Source organism: Engystomops pustulosus, chromosome 4 (assembly GCF_040894005.1).
Source record: "Engystomops pustulosus chromosome 4, aEngPut4.maternal, whole genome shotgun sequence".
Classification (NCBI taxonomy): Eukaryota; Metazoa; Chordata; class Amphibia; order Anura; family Leptodactylidae; genus Engystomops; species Engystomops pustulosus.
In genome coordinates this window covers 115,445,392-115,462,618 of record NC_092414.1, presented here as the reverse complement: position 1 = coordinate 115,462,618, position 17,227 = coordinate 115,445,392, and the positions used below count along the sequence as shown (strand labels likewise).

The 17,227-nt window shown below is 42.4% G+C and overlaps 1 protein-coding gene across 8 annotated transcripts in view; it reads left to right on the top strand.

Annotated features, from left to right (window-relative positions):
• The first annotated feature begins 684 nt into the window (after positions 1 to 684).
• The window catches only part of KIF21A (kinesin family member 21A), a 103,701-nt gene continuing 87,158 nt past the window's right edge, over positions 685 to 17,227 (top strand). For 3 of the 8 annotated variants that reach the window (XM_072147113.1, XM_072147115.1, XM_072147112.1), the window contains exon 1: positions 686 to 1,026. In XM_072147113.1, coding sequence (XP_072003214.1) covers positions 983 to 1,026 — 44 coding nt within the window. In that variant the 5' untranslated portion in view covers positions 686 to 982. Of the gene's footprint in view, positions 1,027 to 17,227 lie in introns of all 8 variants that reach the window. The other 5 variants (XM_072147116.1, XM_072147119.1, XM_072147114.1 and 2 more) reach the window with 2 other exon arrangements.

Genomic DNA, 17,227 nt, shown 5'->3' with positions numbered 1-17,227 from the left:
ATATGTGATTGTAACTCGCATGTGTGAGTATACTAATATGTATATTTTGGGAAGTGGCAAGGGGGGCCCCATGCAGTAGCCTGCTAGGTGTCCCTGTCTCTCCTAGTTAGGCCACTGAACTCACACTATTTTGCATTAACTGTTAGTATATATTATTGGTCTGCAGCACATATACTGTAAAATAAACATTCAGGATATAGTTTGGTTCTATTTGTGTTGTTATGGTATTTTAAACTAATCACACATATCAGAGCAGATTATAAATGATAAGTGTGACATCGCTAGAATGACGTCATATAGTCAGCCGCAGAAACAGAGGACGTATTATATTCTGTTATTCTGCTCCTGATCACCCTATATACTACATCACACTGATAGTGGGGGCGGCTGCTGCAATCTCTTACATTATACACTGCTGCGGTTTGGGATTTCAGGAGTTTCTATCTCTGTAGTTATACTACAACATGTTGTCACCATTGTAAGAACAATGGCTCATGTGGTGGCAGCAGGGTAAGAGGCGCATCCTCCTCCTCAGCAGGGTGCCGCCAGGTGGTACAGCCACAGCTGGAGGCGCTGGGAAAAGGGGGCGGCACCGAGGGGGGCACATTAGTGATTGGTAACTAGTACGTCACACAGGGCTATTGTATCGTGTGACGTCATAAAGCTGGCACACTCAGATGAGACTGGCAGCGCTGTACCAGGCTGTGACCATTGGGTCAGCACTTGTAGTCACCAGTGTGAGGTGACGCTGGGCTGGTGACGTGATGGGGCGGTTCGCAGTGCGCCAGCAGTAGGGGGCGTTGTTGTGTGTGTGTGAGCTCTCCTGTCCTCTCCCCCCGGTAGCTCCGCCTCCTTCTCCCGGCTCTCATCACACTGACGATGTCCCGGGGCTCTGTGAGGTGGCCTTAGATGGCAGCCGCTGGAGGTGACAAGCCGGAGCCGTGAGCTAGCAGTGCAGCACGTAGCTGGGACACTGGGCGTCATGTCGGCCTCGCAGGATGAAAGCTCGGTGCGGGTCGCTCTCCGGTACGTGTGTGTTTGGGGGCTGGGTGTATGTGTCGCCTGACCTGTGACCTCTCCCTGTACCAAGACGCAGTGTCCCTGCTGCCCGGCTCTCCCTCCACCTGAGCAGGCCTGGCGTGTCTCCATGTTGGGGGTTGCTGCCCCATGCACACAGCTGCACCTGTCGGGGCCCAGCAGGGGCAGAGGCTGCAGCCCTGTGACCTCTGTCACCCTGCACCTGTCCTGCTACGTGTGCAGGTTCAGGCAGAGCTCATTCATGTGCTGCTGGCTGTGCTATTGTGTTGTCAGGGGATGGGGTAAACAATGCAGAGGAGATGCACGGTGCCACACTGTCCTGGGCCTTCCCCAGAGCTGGGCACTGCCCCATCACTGGCTGTAGGGGGTATTGGGCAGTGATACTGCTGGTGGCCCCATGATGTGACATGCTGCGTGCAATCCTTGTGTCCTATGTAGGGCGGTATACTTTGTAAAGTGAAGGGCAGTGTAATTGGTAGGGAAAATGCCATGTCAGCCTGGCACTACTGTTTACTAGCCTCTGGCATATGCAAGAACCACACACTGCAGGTTGTTGTGATACCTGCAACATGAATCCATTTCTTCTAATGTGTGGGTCAATGGAATCATTTCTTGTAATTTAGTTCTTGCCTCCTTCATGCTGTGCTGCCTTAGGGCAATCCGTGCTGTGGAGGTGCCTGTACGCTGCATACCATGAGCAGGTGACAGCAGTCCACATAGATTGTCCATATACTATACATGTTCTATGCATGTATAGAAATGCTGTAACTTTTCAGACATGTGTTTGGTGCCAGATTGATCATGCAGCCTTTGACACTGTGATAAATTCATTATAGGCTGTGGTCTATATAGAATGGTAGATATTCTATACACACAAATCCCTATGGATGAAATGGCCATATTTACAATCTCTATGTGTGCACTTTCATCTTACATTATGAATTAATCTGCCTCAGAATGTTTTCGATAGTAAGCTATGGCAAAGATATGTGTGGGATTTGACAGCCAGGACCCCAAAATCTCTATTGTGTTTTGCCCCCTCACAGCAATGTCATATCGGCAATGTGTCTCCTGACACCAGATTGCATTGTTGGGGCACGGCTACTTTTGTTGATGAGTACTGACCCCTAATTCATGTCATGTGTTATCTGTTTCCTGTAAAATGTCTTGAAATGTAATAAATCTGCTCATGCTCCAGCTATGGCATGAATGTGTCCACTTATGAGTATGGCTACTTTTTGCAGTAATGGTAGAAGATTGATCATGTCATACATAGCACTTTCTGTACTGCTTGGCATTGTGTTTCCTGATCTGTTTCCTGTGGCTTACAACCAGTACACAAGAAAACTGCTGAAGTAGACCGCACTGAAGTAGCATATATACAGCTGTATTCACAATTTTAAATTTTCTCCAGCTCTACCTTATATGACGGATTCGTACAGGGAGATCTCCCTAGGGAAGGACACGTGTGTCTGCTTCCAGTAAATAGTTGCAATTCCTGCTAGTTACATGCTTTTAGGCAATGTCAAAGGCCTTGTATTACGATCCTTGTATCTCCAAGTATGCAAAGTCTGATTTTACTACTGAGATCTATTTATGGCATTGAGGTACAATACGTTTTGTGTATACTGTGTAGAGGTTGGTCACATATACTGGGCATCTACAATCTACAAATTCAATTATTCATGCATTCTCAGAGAACAGACAGTTGCTCTCTCATGGCGAAATGCATTGTCACTGCAGATGACATTGAAATATTGATGAGCAAGTACTAGGGGAGGATGCAGGGCCTTGGATTTCTTTTCTATGTGACAATAATATTTTGCAGCTTTGTTATTTCGGATCGTTGTCTTTATTTCTGGTCAGCCACAGGCTGTGTACGAACTGAAGATGGAATATTTGCTTACTATGCTGTGAAAAATAGTTACTTAGCCATTTCAGGACAGGCGTACTACTTCACTTGTTGTCTAATTGTCAGTATAGGTTTTTTTGGGCTAAAATATATTCATAGCGTATCCATAGAATAGATCCTCAATATTTGATTGTTGTAGGTATACAACAATACCCAGCACCCAAATAGATCAGCTGTGTGCTTTAGCAGATAAACAAGGAGTAAGCCCAGAGACCATTCGCAGTGCTCTCTCCATGCCTAGGTGTCCAGTGGGTGTGGTCTTGTCAATGATTGGCAGTGTTCCACAGATGGATGTGTGTTCAGAGTGTTGTTAATCACTAAACAGCACCACCTACTAGATGCCTAAAACTAAGATGAGCAAGAATTTAAATAAATGACAGATTATGCTATGGACTTGCAATTTGTTTTGCTATAGAGATCACCTATTTTGTCCTAAGAAGCAGTACATTTTAGGTCCAGTTCACACCACTGCCTTTTTTTTAAATTGTGCTCTTCCGTGATGGAAAAACATAGTAGACTTTGCATGTGGTATTCCACTCTGCTTCTGTCCCCCATAAGATTGCAAGGGGCAAAGAATGCTCTATGGATGTAGGATCCACTTTCATGTGTCCTATCACCTTTTCGCTCTTGTATTGAGCAATTTTTTGGAAAGGAGCCTTTGTGGTTTCTTATGAAGGTGTGGTTGGCTCCACAGGCTTTTTATTTTGACACTAACAGTGTTGTGTTTATTGCTGTGGGATGATATGTTTACATTTAGATTTGGATTTTTCTACATCTGCAACATTTTCCCACTGTCCAGAGGCAGTATTTGTGCCAGAAGTGATATTCTTTAATGGCAGAACTCTAATGCCCCATCGTAGTGTAATGTACTCAAATAATTTCCTAAATTTGGTTCCTAAAAATAGTTTTGATCATAGACCGGATTATTTTGGATGATATTTAGCACCTCTTGCTGAGGAGACACTCCTTTTCTTGTACTGCCCCTTATTGTAATCTTCGGGAAAATAATTCTCTCTTGGCTTAAACAGTTCTTAACAGGGAACATGTCTGCAAAGAACTAGGGGTAGCCTAACTTAATGTCAACTTGTCTGATCTTGGTCATATGTGTATCTTTAGCCTTTACTGCTTACCCACAAGTGAAATTCTATGACCGTTGCATAAAGAGCCAAAAATCCAGTGCTGAATTGCACAAGTCACTGTGTGAAGAGTGGAGAAGTTGGACATCATAAAATGGTTTAACCAGGCATGTGTTCTCCCTCTCAGGGTGCGGTCACACGTCGCGTTTACCGCATGCGTTAAAAAACGCATTGGAATAGCTGGAGAGTGATTTGCCTAAGTAAACACCTCTTAACACTTGTGTTTACAAAACGCATGCGTTAACCGCGATGTTAACGCATGCGTTAACAATGCGTTAACAACAGCATGCGTTAACCGCGATGTTAACGCATGCGTTAACAATGCGTTAACGGTTGCGTTTTGTAAACACAGGTGTTAGCAGCTGTTTAATTAGGCAAATCACTCTCCAGCTATTGCAATGCGTTTTTAAACGCATGCGTTAAACGCGACGTGTGACCGCACCCTCAGCAGGATCCCTGGGATCTTCACTCATATGCTCAGAAAGAGACCAGCTAGGACAGTGAAGGCGAACCTTTTAGAGGACAAGTGGCCAAACTGCAAGCCAAAACCCCCCTCATTTATCGAGAGGTGCCAACCAAAGATTAAAGCAGTAATTTATTGCTCCCTGTTCAACAACTTTGAATCATATTGGCCTCCTGAGGACAGCAACATAGTAGAAAGATGGAAAATTTTCAGCATTTTAGCGTCTTTGGAGTGTGCCTCTGTACACAGAGAATCATGGGGCCAACGGCACCCGTGCCATGGGTTCCCCACCACTGATATCAACTACTTATAAAAGGCCTATGCCTTTTATTCTTTTTAAATAACATGTGACTGATTACAGTGAAATGCACCACAAAGCCAATTTCTTATCCAAAATGAAGTCACGTCTATATACAGGTCTTCGTATATATATAATATATATATTTCTAAATAACTGTAGCACTCCAGGGATTTCTGTGGCAAAAGTTAAGGTGCTTTATTCACCCAGTGTCCACATCAACTTTTTGGCTCTTAGGGACAGGAGCCTACTTGAAGCTTACTAGGTGCCTGGATCGATGAGTAAGTGTGCCTGGTAAATCTCGATGGTAGATTTTCTGTAAAGCAAACCGGTCACCAGAAATGTAGTTTGTAGTTGGAGATATAGACTATGCTGATTTTAAAAATGCCTTTGGCAGAATTCTGAATAATTGCAGTACTTTATCAAACTTTATTTCATATTAGCTGAGTCAATGTGGGGGCACTGTAGCTTCTGTTTGCCTATGCTCATTCACCTCATGCATTCTTCCTCTACTGTACACCATCCCCCTCTCTACTGCCTTCTCAATGCACATGACAGGAAGTGGGGAGGGAGCTGGATCAGTGTGCAGGAGTGGAGACAGACACAGAGGCTGCTGTAGCTGCCAACCAAACCCCCACCCCTGGGGATTGACATGACAGGTGTGCCAGGTAATGTGTAGTAAATTTTATAAAGCACTGAGATGATTCAGAATGCTGACAAGGGCATATCTAAAATCAGCATAGCATAGGCTATTGGAACCTGTCACCTGCTAAAAATGGCATTCCTTGTGGCAGGTGTGCTTTAAACTTTATAGGACCATTTAATTACATATTTTTAATTAACCCCTTCACGCTCCGCGGCGGATATATCCGCCACGGAGCGCAGTGACTTAGCGCTCAGTGGCGGATATATCCGCCACGGCGCTTATGCCGGCTCGGCTCTGGATCAGAGCCGAACCGGCATCCGGAAACACGGGGTGCCGGCTGTAACTAATAGCCGGCACCCCAGTGTAACACCCGCGATCGGAGTTGTCTCCGATCGCGGGTGCTTAACCCGTTAGATGCCGCGGTCAGCGCGACCGCGGCATCTAACAAGTATCTGGGGGGTCTTTCCCCCACGATCGCCCCCCCCGAACCGTTTTCGGGGGGCGCCGATCGTTGCTATAGTAACTCTGGGGTCCGATCTGGACCCCAGAGTTACTAGCAAGAATTGCCAGTAAGATGGCGTCTGTGACGTCATCTTACTGGCAAAGTGCCAGCCTATGCAAGTGCATAGGCTGACACTGATAATACTCTGCAATACATGAGTATTGCAGAATATTATCATGAAGAAGCAATCAGATGATTGCTTCTTCATGTCCCATGGTATAAAAGTGAAAAAGTAAAAAAAAAAGTTATTCAATAAAAAAATAAAGTCATAAATCACTAAAAATGCCCCAAACCCCCAAAACATATAAAGAGACATATAACTCAAAAAAAAAGTCTAAATCATAACACAAACCCCACATATATAGTATCACCGCGTCCGTAACAACCCGTAGAATAAAAGTAAATCATTATTGAACCCCCACGATAAACGCCGTAAAAAAAAACTGGTATAAACCCTCCAAAAATTATGATTTTTACCTTTTCAATCCCACAAAAAATGATATAAAATGCGACCAAAAAACCATATGTACTCAGACATGATACTGGTGCAAAGTACAACATGTCCCGCAAAAAACAAGCCATCAACCAGCTCCGTAGCCAAAAACGTAACAAAGTTATGCCACTTGGAAGATGGCAATACAAAAATTATAGATTTTTCCCCACATTAGGGTTTTGTTTGACAAATTTAGTAAAACGTAAGAAAATATATTCATGTCTGGTATCCCCGTAATCGTATCAACCCATAGAATAAAGATAACAGGATTATTAGGCTATACGGTGAACACCAAAAAAAAAAGAGTCAAAAATCCAGTACAGAATTGATGCTTTTCTACTCCTGCCCTCAAAAAAAGTTCCTAAATTTTCAACAATAGGTGATACCAACCCCAAAATGGTAACAATGGAAAAAGCATCTCATCCCGCAAAAAAAATGCCGTCACATGCCCCAATAACGAAAAAGCGAAAATTTTATAGCCTTCAAAAGGGGCCAATGAGGAAACTAAAATCCTGGCAGCTGCAGGGTGCTCCTTCCCTTCTGCGCCTCGCTGTGCCCCCATAAAACAAGTAACGGCCACATGTGGGGGGTCTTTGTACTCAGGAGACATTGCAGAACAAATTGTATGGTGGGTTTTCTCTTTTTATATTTTGGAAATGTGTAAATTTTGGTGCTAAATGAACGTATAAGGGAACAATTTGACCATTCTAAATTTCACCTCCATTTTGATTCAATTACTATGAAGATCTCAAGGGGTTAACAATCTTCGTAAAAGCTGTTTCTGATAGCTTGAGGGGTGCAGATTTGAAAATGGGTAGATTATATAGGGGGTTTTGATGCTAAATATGTAAAATTTCATTCAAAACTGTATTTATCCCCAAAATAGTCAATTCTGAAAATCCGGAAAAGCGCTATTCTATTTGTAAGCCGCGTGACGTCAAAATAAATTATCCAGATATTTCAGAAATTATGAAAATGTAAAGTAGACAAATGGGAAATGTTATTCAGCAACTTATTTAGCTGGTAAATCTATCTGCCTGAAAACGCAATGATTTAGAATTTCGAAAATGGCAAATTTTTCAAAAAATTTATCATATTTTCTTTTTTTTGTAAATAAACGCAAAACTTATCTGCCAAAATTTACCACTAAAATGAAGTACAACATGTGGGGAAAAAACAATCTCAGAATCGTTTTGATAAGTAACAGTGTTCAAAAGTTATAACCATATAAAGCGAAGCAAGTCAGATTCCAAAAAATCGGGCTGAGCCTTAAGCTGTAAAATGGCTGCGTCCTTAAGGGGTTAAATTTAAAAAAAATACACTCTATTTTTTTTTAAATTATTATTTCTGATTGCATCTCTAACAGGGGATCTTTCCGGTTCTGGGGCATCTAGAAACACATCATCGCGTGATACTTAATCGTCTCCGTTAACTGACACCAGAACTTTGTTTCTAGGTGCCACAGTTCCAAAAAATATAGACTTTTTAAGTATGCACATGCCACAATGTCAATACACATTCTAGCTGTCTAGCATAGAAATATGGCTTGTAGAAACAAATGCACATTTGTCAGCTTTTTTCCAGAAGGTTAGGAAATGAAGGCAGGGACCAGATTGGTATCCAGTGTCAAATCATTATTTTCTTTGCCATAGTTAATCAGTAACCCCCTATTTATGTAGCGTGCAATTGTGGCTTACTCCTCTTTTGGTCTTTGGTTCCTGAAAACCACATCACATAAGGCATACACCCACGATGCAATACATGCCTTTTTGTCAGTCAAACTTGTGGGATTGTTATGATGCTTGGCAACATCTGAAATAAAGCCATGAATGAGATGAGACGTTATTGAAGTAGGTTTTTTTTGTAATCAATTTTGTGTGCAGTCACATTCTAACACCCAGGCATCAACGTGCCATGACAGGCTCCTTGTCATTCTTAATACAAGAGTTCATCTCCATCAAAAATCTGAAGATGGGTGTGCACTAGTATTTCTTGACACTCATCTGTGCAAAGCTCTTTAGATCATAGTCGTGTGCATGCATGTTGGAGAAGTAGGAGGGCATCTTACTGTGAATTGTTCCACCTGTTTCACCAAATAATGAGAAATTATATAGTCTGACATCTGTAAATGACTGCTTCCACTTATAGGCGATAGAAGCATCAATTTTACTGTGGAGCAACAAGCTTGACATTTCTATGTGCAGATCTTTGTAATGTGAAGTTATCTTGAGATTTTCAGTTATCCTGTGATGTTATCTTTGCCTTCTACAGCCACCCCTAAGTGAGAGTCACCTCCTCTTTTTTTAAAATATATACAGGGTGTAGCAAAAAGGTGGAGATGGTTGAATATCTCACGAAATGCAAATGGGATCGAAAAACTAAACATGTACAGTACAGACTATAAAAATTGTAGATTCACACTGAAGGCATTAAAACTATGAATTAACACATGTGGAATTATATACTTAACCAAAAAGTGTGAAAACTAAAAAATATATATTGTATTCTAGGTTTTTCAAAAGTGAGGCGAAGCTGTCACATTTTGCAAAAATCAGAGCAAATAGTTTTAATAAACTACCTTGTAGACTCCTCCAGAGGCTGTCATTATAGACAGCCTTGCTGTATACTTATGTGTGTTGTCATAAGCAGTTCCATTTATTTTGTCTTTTATCAGGATGTTGACTATATGGCTAGGATTAATTAATGCCTGTGCACATGTGAGCTGCAAAATATATCCAGTGAGGGGGAATACAATTATAATGTAGCTGTAGGTTTTTCTACCTCTGGCAACTATGACTTGAGGCTTCCATTAGCACAGATGTTGTGTTATCCCATAGAGATCAATGATCCCAATGTGAACAATCTTAATCTCCCTATTCTCTGTTAAAGCAGATACATTGTAGACTCTACTTTTGAAAAGTAGAAAGCATATAAAGTGTCCTAATTGTTCAATAATGAATTGGAAGCCGCAGCACTCGATTATTTAAAGGACACCTGTCATCAGGTCTGTGTCACTAGTCCTGTCACCTCTACCTGTTGGAGCAGCTCACAAGGATCCCATCCCAGCCTTTATATAGTTATTTCATACATTATTCATTGTAAAATCATCTCTTCTTTATTATGCAAATGAGGCTGGTCACATGGTCAGAGGCAGTGATGTCACCCCTGTTACCCCTCCCCTCTCCTCCCCCTACTCATGTCTGTGTGTAATGTATAGTAAAGCATGGCTAGTATGTGTGCTGCATCTGCTGACATGCTGCATCCTCCTAATATACAGGTGATTGACACAGACATCAGCTACACATGAATCTGACAAGTTCTGCTGTAACATGGCTGCTGCCTGGAGCTGTTGTATCTCTCCTACACACACACAGGCTGCAGGGGGCGTGGCCACCAGCACCAGGAAGCACATCATTATACAGCCTCACATCATTACACAGGCTGTCCGTCATGCACTGGGGGTGCGGCTGTGCCTCCCACTCATGAATAGAGTGGACAGCTTGAATATGCTAATGCTTCATTGGACATTTCACAGGTCATTTGCATACAGCTTTAGGACCTCATTGCTTGGGTTTACAGGCATGTAGAGGGACAATAAAGGGATAGAGGCAATGCTCTCTAATGGCAGTTTGTTACACTGTGAAGGAGCAACCCCCTGCCTTCCCACTGTGCACTGACACTTCTTCTGCTGCAATGAGATTACAGCAGACAGAGGGGTATACGGAGACAGTGTAACAACCTTTAATGGAAATTTACCATTTTATTTTAGTAAAATTAAGCTACACATATCTATACACCTATAGCTGTATTCTCCATGATCCCCGCACAGTCTTCTTTAATGTTTACACACAGGGAACGCTGTAAAAAAAAAACGTTATTGCGCCTAGTGCTCCGGTTGTTAATTATTCACGCTTCTCGCGTGACATCACCTCGCATGACCATGCGTGAGGCGTAAGTTTACTCCCATCCACAATAGATAAAAGAGAGAAGTGATGTGTCCATACTTCCCCTCTCCCTCTGTTATCTCAGATAGTTGGGGGAGACCCTACTGCTCAATGTAACAGCCTGTAAAGCTCAGGTAACAAAGGCGGCCATGAGTAACAAATAGATGCAGATGATCAGTCACGGTAGCTTATCTATCAGTGAGTGTATTGGTTTATCAAGCCTGATTTTGATGGTAGATTTCCTTTAATGCAAAAATGTTTCATTCATTATTATTTTTCTAGGCTTATATAATAATGAATCAGTCATGATGTGTTTTGTTCTAAATAGTCCTTCTTCTGCAGTGTATGTATGAGTGTGTATATCGCAGAGAACAGTAACATGTTTGGTTCTCTCTTATTATGAAGTCTCTGTAAATGGCACAATGGACATGAATAAGAATGAAAAAAATGGATGGAACATCCAGCAAAGACTGGTGGTTTGTGTTCTGGCAGAACAACATATTTCTCAGCAAATTAAAATTTCAGCCATCTGCAGCATAAATTGACCGGTCACTTTGTACTGTCAGATTTCAATTTATTATTTTTTTTACTGCAGAATGTGTGGGAAATTTTTTGAAATCTGATTGACATTGCTGCAGCTGAAGATTCTTGCCGATGTGTCATAGAACATTTAGTCTGTGTTCATATGTGGCGTTTGGATGCGTCAGAACGGATGTGTTTTTAAATGTTACAATGAGTTTGGCTACTCTGGAAACGTTTTTTTTTTTCATTGCTTTAAGTGTAAGCAGCTGTGTTAACATTTTCGCATCTTCTTACCCTTATAGTAATGAAGAAAGACACTTCTAGAAAAGCCAAACGGGCTGAGCCCTCTTTATACAGAGATGGGCTTTGCTGCATATTGCAGCAAAGACCCATTGCTATCACCCGCAATCGGTGCTCAACCCCTTCTTTGGCACCGGCACTAAAAACATGGCGTACACATTCGTTTAACTTTTGAAAATGTATTAAAACGCAATAAAACCTATATAAATTTGGTATCATCATGATCGTACCAAACCAAAGAATAAAGCAGACATGTTATTTGGAGCGCAGAGTGAAAGTCGTAAAAACCTAGCCCACAAGAATGTGCCTTTTTTCCTGCTTCCCAGTACTTGGCTTGTTATAATAAATAACACATTTTACTTTCCTGTGATGTTACACACAAAATAAGCCCTCACACAGCTCTGTACACGTAAAAATGAAAAAGTTAAGGATTTTTGAAGGTGGAGAGCGAGAAATGAGCAAAAAAACCCTGCGTCATTAAGGGGTTAAACAGTGGGAAAAAAGTGTCTTTTTTTTCTTACTGATAAGAAAAGTCTGTGGTGAATAAAAGACCTTCTGTTCACCTTGAATTGTTAGCTGCTGTTCTTGTAATGCGGCAGTAGGTAATATCCGTTTATGCTGTTTCAGCTCTGTTGGATTCTAAATGATCTGAAATGACTTTTGGTCAGCATTGGGGCACCCAAAATCCATGGAGCCTTGAAGAAGGCTGCATGGTCTGGTAGCTTAAAGGGGATGTCTGGTGACAACCACTAGGGCAGTGATGGCGATCCTTTTAGCCACCGAGTGCCCAAACTGCAACCCAAACCCCCCCTTATTTATCGTGAGGTGCCAACCAAAAATTAAAAGCAGTAACTTATTGCTCCCTGTTCTTCAACAACTTTCAATCAGATTGGCCTCCTGAGGACAGCAACACAATGGAAAGGAGGGGGAATTTGCATAATTTTAGCTTCTTTCCAGTGTCTCTCTGTACACAGAGAATGGTGGGGCCAGCAGGAGGTCCTCCATAGATAATTTTGTCCTGTCTACTCATTCTCCCTCTTCCTACAGTTCTAAGAAGAGAAGCAAGTATCAAAATATGCCTGAAAGCCGCATATTTTAAGTGGCTTGCAACTGCAGGAAGATTCTTTGAGTTCTGTCTGGTGTGCTGGGACGATGGCCCAAGTGCCCACAGAAAGGGCTCTGAGTGCCGCCTCTGGCACCCGTGCCATAGGTTCGCCACCACTGCACTAGGGGCTAAATTGCTTCATCATACCCCTGTTGTAGAACCAGATAAATAGATCAGTCATGCATGCGCCACCTGCTCTATTCAGCTCTATGATGTTGAAGGATATGGTTAGGTATGGCGCTTAGCTATCTCCTTTGGCGCTATAGAGATAAATAGAGCAGCTGGTTCATGTCCTACTGGCTGATTTATTCATTGGGGGCGCAATGGATCCTGGTTCTTGTCATCCGTGCATGAACAATAATTTAGCCCCTATACTATGCATATGGGCTCACTTGTCACCGGACAACCACTTTAAAACATCCCTCCTTTGTTTCTCTGCATAACAATAAGAATATGTGAGTTCAATTAGTTTTCATTGTTTAGTAAATGGTTACTGAAGAGTAATCCCTATATCCAAGTATTACATAATTTATGTCCCTTTAATGTGTTTACGTGGATAATCTTTACTGCTGGGCAGGAAGGGTATACTAATACACCTTTTGTTGCTCAATTTTTACAGTTCCTTCTAAAGTAGGTTTCTACATACATTTCTAGCACAGGAAGTGTCTCTTTACTTCTGCTCACAGACTGATTGCTATATTGTCACTTGCAGAAGTATTTCACAGTTTTATATGCATGGGAAGTAACATTACAGACAGTTTGTAAATGTATGCATTTATCTGACAGCCTGTAAACCTGGGTAATGGACTGCTAAGAGAACACCTGTACACTATGGGGGACATTTAGAAGAGGTGTCTTACTAGGAAACCAGTCGGAGCTCAGCTTTAATTTTATAAGCCGCTGTGGGAAAATAAAAGCTGAGATCTGATTGGATGCCTTGGGCAACTAGAACAGTTCTGCTCTCAGAACACTACTAATACAGTAGGGGAAATAAGTATTTGACCCCTCAGGCTGATTTTCCAAGTTTTCCCACCTACAAAGAATGGAGAGGTGAGTAATTTTTATTGCAGTGGTATGTACACTTCAGCTGTGAGAGACAGAAAGATTATTCAAAGATTACCGTTCGTAACACACTACTTCATTATGGATTAAAATCATTCAGGGCTTGCAAGGTACCCCTGCGGATGCCAGCACATGTCCAGGCCCAATTGACGTTATCCACTGACCACCTGGATGATCCAGAACAGGCATGGGAGAAGGTCATGTGGTCAGATGAGACCAAAATAGAACTTTTTAGTATCAACTCCACTTGCAGGGTTTGGAGGAAGACAAAGGATGGGAAAAACAACCGTAAGAACACTGTCATAAACGTGATGCTTGGGGGTGGAAACTTCATCCTTTTGGGGTGGTTGTCTGCAAAGGAGACAGGATGACTGCACTGTATTGAAGGAAGGATGGATGGGGTTATGTATTGCAAAATTTTGGACAAAAACCTCCGTCTCTCAGTAAGAGCATTGAAGATGGGTCGTCCTTTGGTCTTCTAGTATGACAATGACCCAAAACACACAGGCAGGATAACTAAGGAGAGGCTCCTTATGAAGCATTTCAAGGTCCTGGTCTAGCCATTCTCCAGACCTGAACCCAATGCAGTGTTGCCTGGCGACCACTTTGAAACCTGAAAGATCTGGAGAAGATCTGTATGGAGGCCAAAATCTGTGCTGCAGTGTGTGCAAACTTGGTCAAGAAATACAGGCAGTGGCTGACATCTATAAATAGTTTCTATACCAAATATAACTTTATTTTTTTTCTATGGGATCAAAAAATTATTTCATGCAATAAACTGCTAATTAATAATTAAAAAATCATACAATGTGATTTTTTTGGGGGGATTTTTTACATACTGGGGCACATTTACTAAGGGTCCGCAGCCGCAAATCCGTCGGGTTTTCCCCGAATATTTCCGCTTTGCGCTGTATTTCACGGGATTGTGGCGCACGCGATCGATTTTTGGCGCAATCGCGCCGACTTTCACACGACAGAAATCGGGGGGCGTGGCCACCGGAAAACAACCCGAAGGATTCGGAAAAAACGCTGAATTTAAAAAGCCATTTGTGTCGCAAGATCAAGCACTCACATACACCAGAAAAAAGCAGGTGAACTTCGGCAGACCTCGGCGCAGCAGCGAAACCTGGTGAATATCGGCGCACGGACCTTAGTGAATCCCGGCAGAACCCGAATCGGCGTCGGAGAACCCGCCGCTGGATCGCGACTGGACCGGGTAAGTAAATGTGCCCCATTGTCTCAGTTGAAGTGTTCCTACAATAAAAATGTACCACTCCATTCTTTGTAGGTAGGAAAACTTGCAAAATCGGCATGGGATCAAATACTTATTTCCCCTACTGTAAATCTCTACCTACGTGGAATCTTTTTTGTTAAAGTGCGTCTTTCTAGTATTTTGGGTATAGAGAGGCTCATTTACATGAGCAGATAATTGGAGCAAGAGCTGGGTGTTAATAGGTCAAGTATCTGACGGAATGGATACAATGTCAGTTGTGTGATTAAATAAAATAATCACTGATGCTTATGATGATGTGACATGTAAACATGCAATGTTTGATCCCCAAACAAAAGATGACATGTAACCAAAGAGACAATTTAGATGCCAGTCTCCTTGTATACATAGACCTCCAGAAATGTCAGATCTGAAAAGTCTTACCATGATTTCTGAGCTGCACAGAATATTGTATGTTGCACTTATTGTTCCTGTCATGGATCTCTAGTTTGGTGTGTACCTGCCCTCCATCTGTGGCAGTCTACTACTTGTACCACTTCCAACCACGCACATCATACTAAACTGCCTGACTGCATCATTCTGACGATAATTTATGGACTGGAGATAAAGGTCTGATGTGTTCTTTGCAGACTGAATCATTATATAGTTTTACTCTCTCTGGGTGCGTGCCTCACATTTCAACTTTGAATTAATTGGTAGTCTATTGAATGACAATTTGTTTATGTTACGTAACATAGAATAACAATTTTCACTTTGTATTTTTTCCGGGCGTACATGTTTTTCTTTATGCAAGTTTTATTAAATGTTTTTCTTTATACAATTATCAGACACATGAGTACAAATGTGAAAACTATGCTTTCTTTGTTAATTTGTGGACCCCCCTTCCCCCCGTACTCGTGATTTGTGGGGGTCTCATCACAGATCAGCAAGCTGGGGCCTAACTTCCTTGGTGGGAAAGCTCCTTTAAAATGATTATATCTTCTAAACCAGGGGTCCCCAAACTTTTTACATAGGGGGCCGTTCACGGTCCCTCTGACCGTTGAAGGGCCGGACTAAAGTTAAAAAAAAAAAAAAAAATAAGAAATTCCTCTGTACACTGCACATATCCTATACTGCTCCTTCATCATTGATTATTTCCTATACTGCTCCTTCATCATTGATTATTTCCTATACTGCTCCTTCATCATTGATTATTTCCTATACTGCTCCTCCATTATTAATTATTCCCTATACTGCCCCTCCACCATTAATTATTCCCTATACTGCCCCATCACCATTATTCCCTATACTGCCCCCCATCATTAATTATTCCCTATACTGCCCCCCATCATTAATTATTCCCTATACTGCACCTCCACCATTATTTCCTATACTGCTCCTCCATCATGAATTATTCCCTATACTGCCCCTCCACCATGAATTATTCCCTATACTGCCCCTCCATCATTAATTATTCCCTATACTGCCCCTCCATCATTAATTATTCCCTATACTGCTCCTCCATCATGAATTATTCCCTATACTGCCCCTCCACCATGAATTATTCCCTATACTGCCCCTCCATCATTAATTATTCCCTATACTGCCCCTCCACCATGAATTATTCCCTATACTGCCCCTCCATCATTAATTATTCCCTATACTGCCCCTCCACCATGAATTATTCCCTATACTGCCCCTCCATCATTAATTATTCCCTATACTGCTCCTCCATCATGAATTATTCCCTATACTGCCCCTCCATCATTAATTATTCCCTATACTGCTCCTCCATCATTAATTATTCCCTATACTGCCCCCCCATCATTAATTATTCCCTATACTGCCCCCCATCATTAATTATTCCCTATACTGCCCCTTCATCATTAATTATTCCCTATACTGCCCCTTCATCATTAATTATTCCCTATACTGCCCCTCCATCATTAATTATTCCCTATACTGCCCCTTCATCATTAATTATTCCCTATACTGCCCCTCCATCATTAATTATTCCCTATACTGCCCCTCCATCATTAATTATTCCCTATACTGCCCCCCATCATTAATTATTCCCTATACTGCCCCCCATCATTAATTATTCCCTATACTGCCCCCCATCATTAATTATTCCCTATACCATTAATCATTTTATTTAATGCCCCCACAATTAATTATTTTTTTCATACCAGGGCCCCCCCGGTCGCCAAAATATATTTGCTGCTGGTCCAAAAAAAAAATCCTATACTCACCTCTGGCAGCGGCTCCCGAGTCTTCTTTCTTCGGGCTGCTGTCGGCCGGGAAGGGGTGCGCGGCCGCGTGATGACGTCATCACGCGGCCGCACATCCAGGTTCAAGGAGCGATGTGCGCCGGGGTTGTCTTCCGGCCACATCGCTCCACCTGCAATAATAGTGCTCGAGCGGCCGCATCGGCCGCGTCGAGCACTATTCAGTGACGGGCAGGAGCTTCCTGTCCAGACGGACGGAGGCTCCTGCCCGACTGCCGCGGGCCTCAGCAGGAGCCGCTGGCGCTGGATGCGGCGGGGGCCGGATAAAAACGGTCCGCGGGCCGCATGTGGCCCGCGGGCCGTAGTTT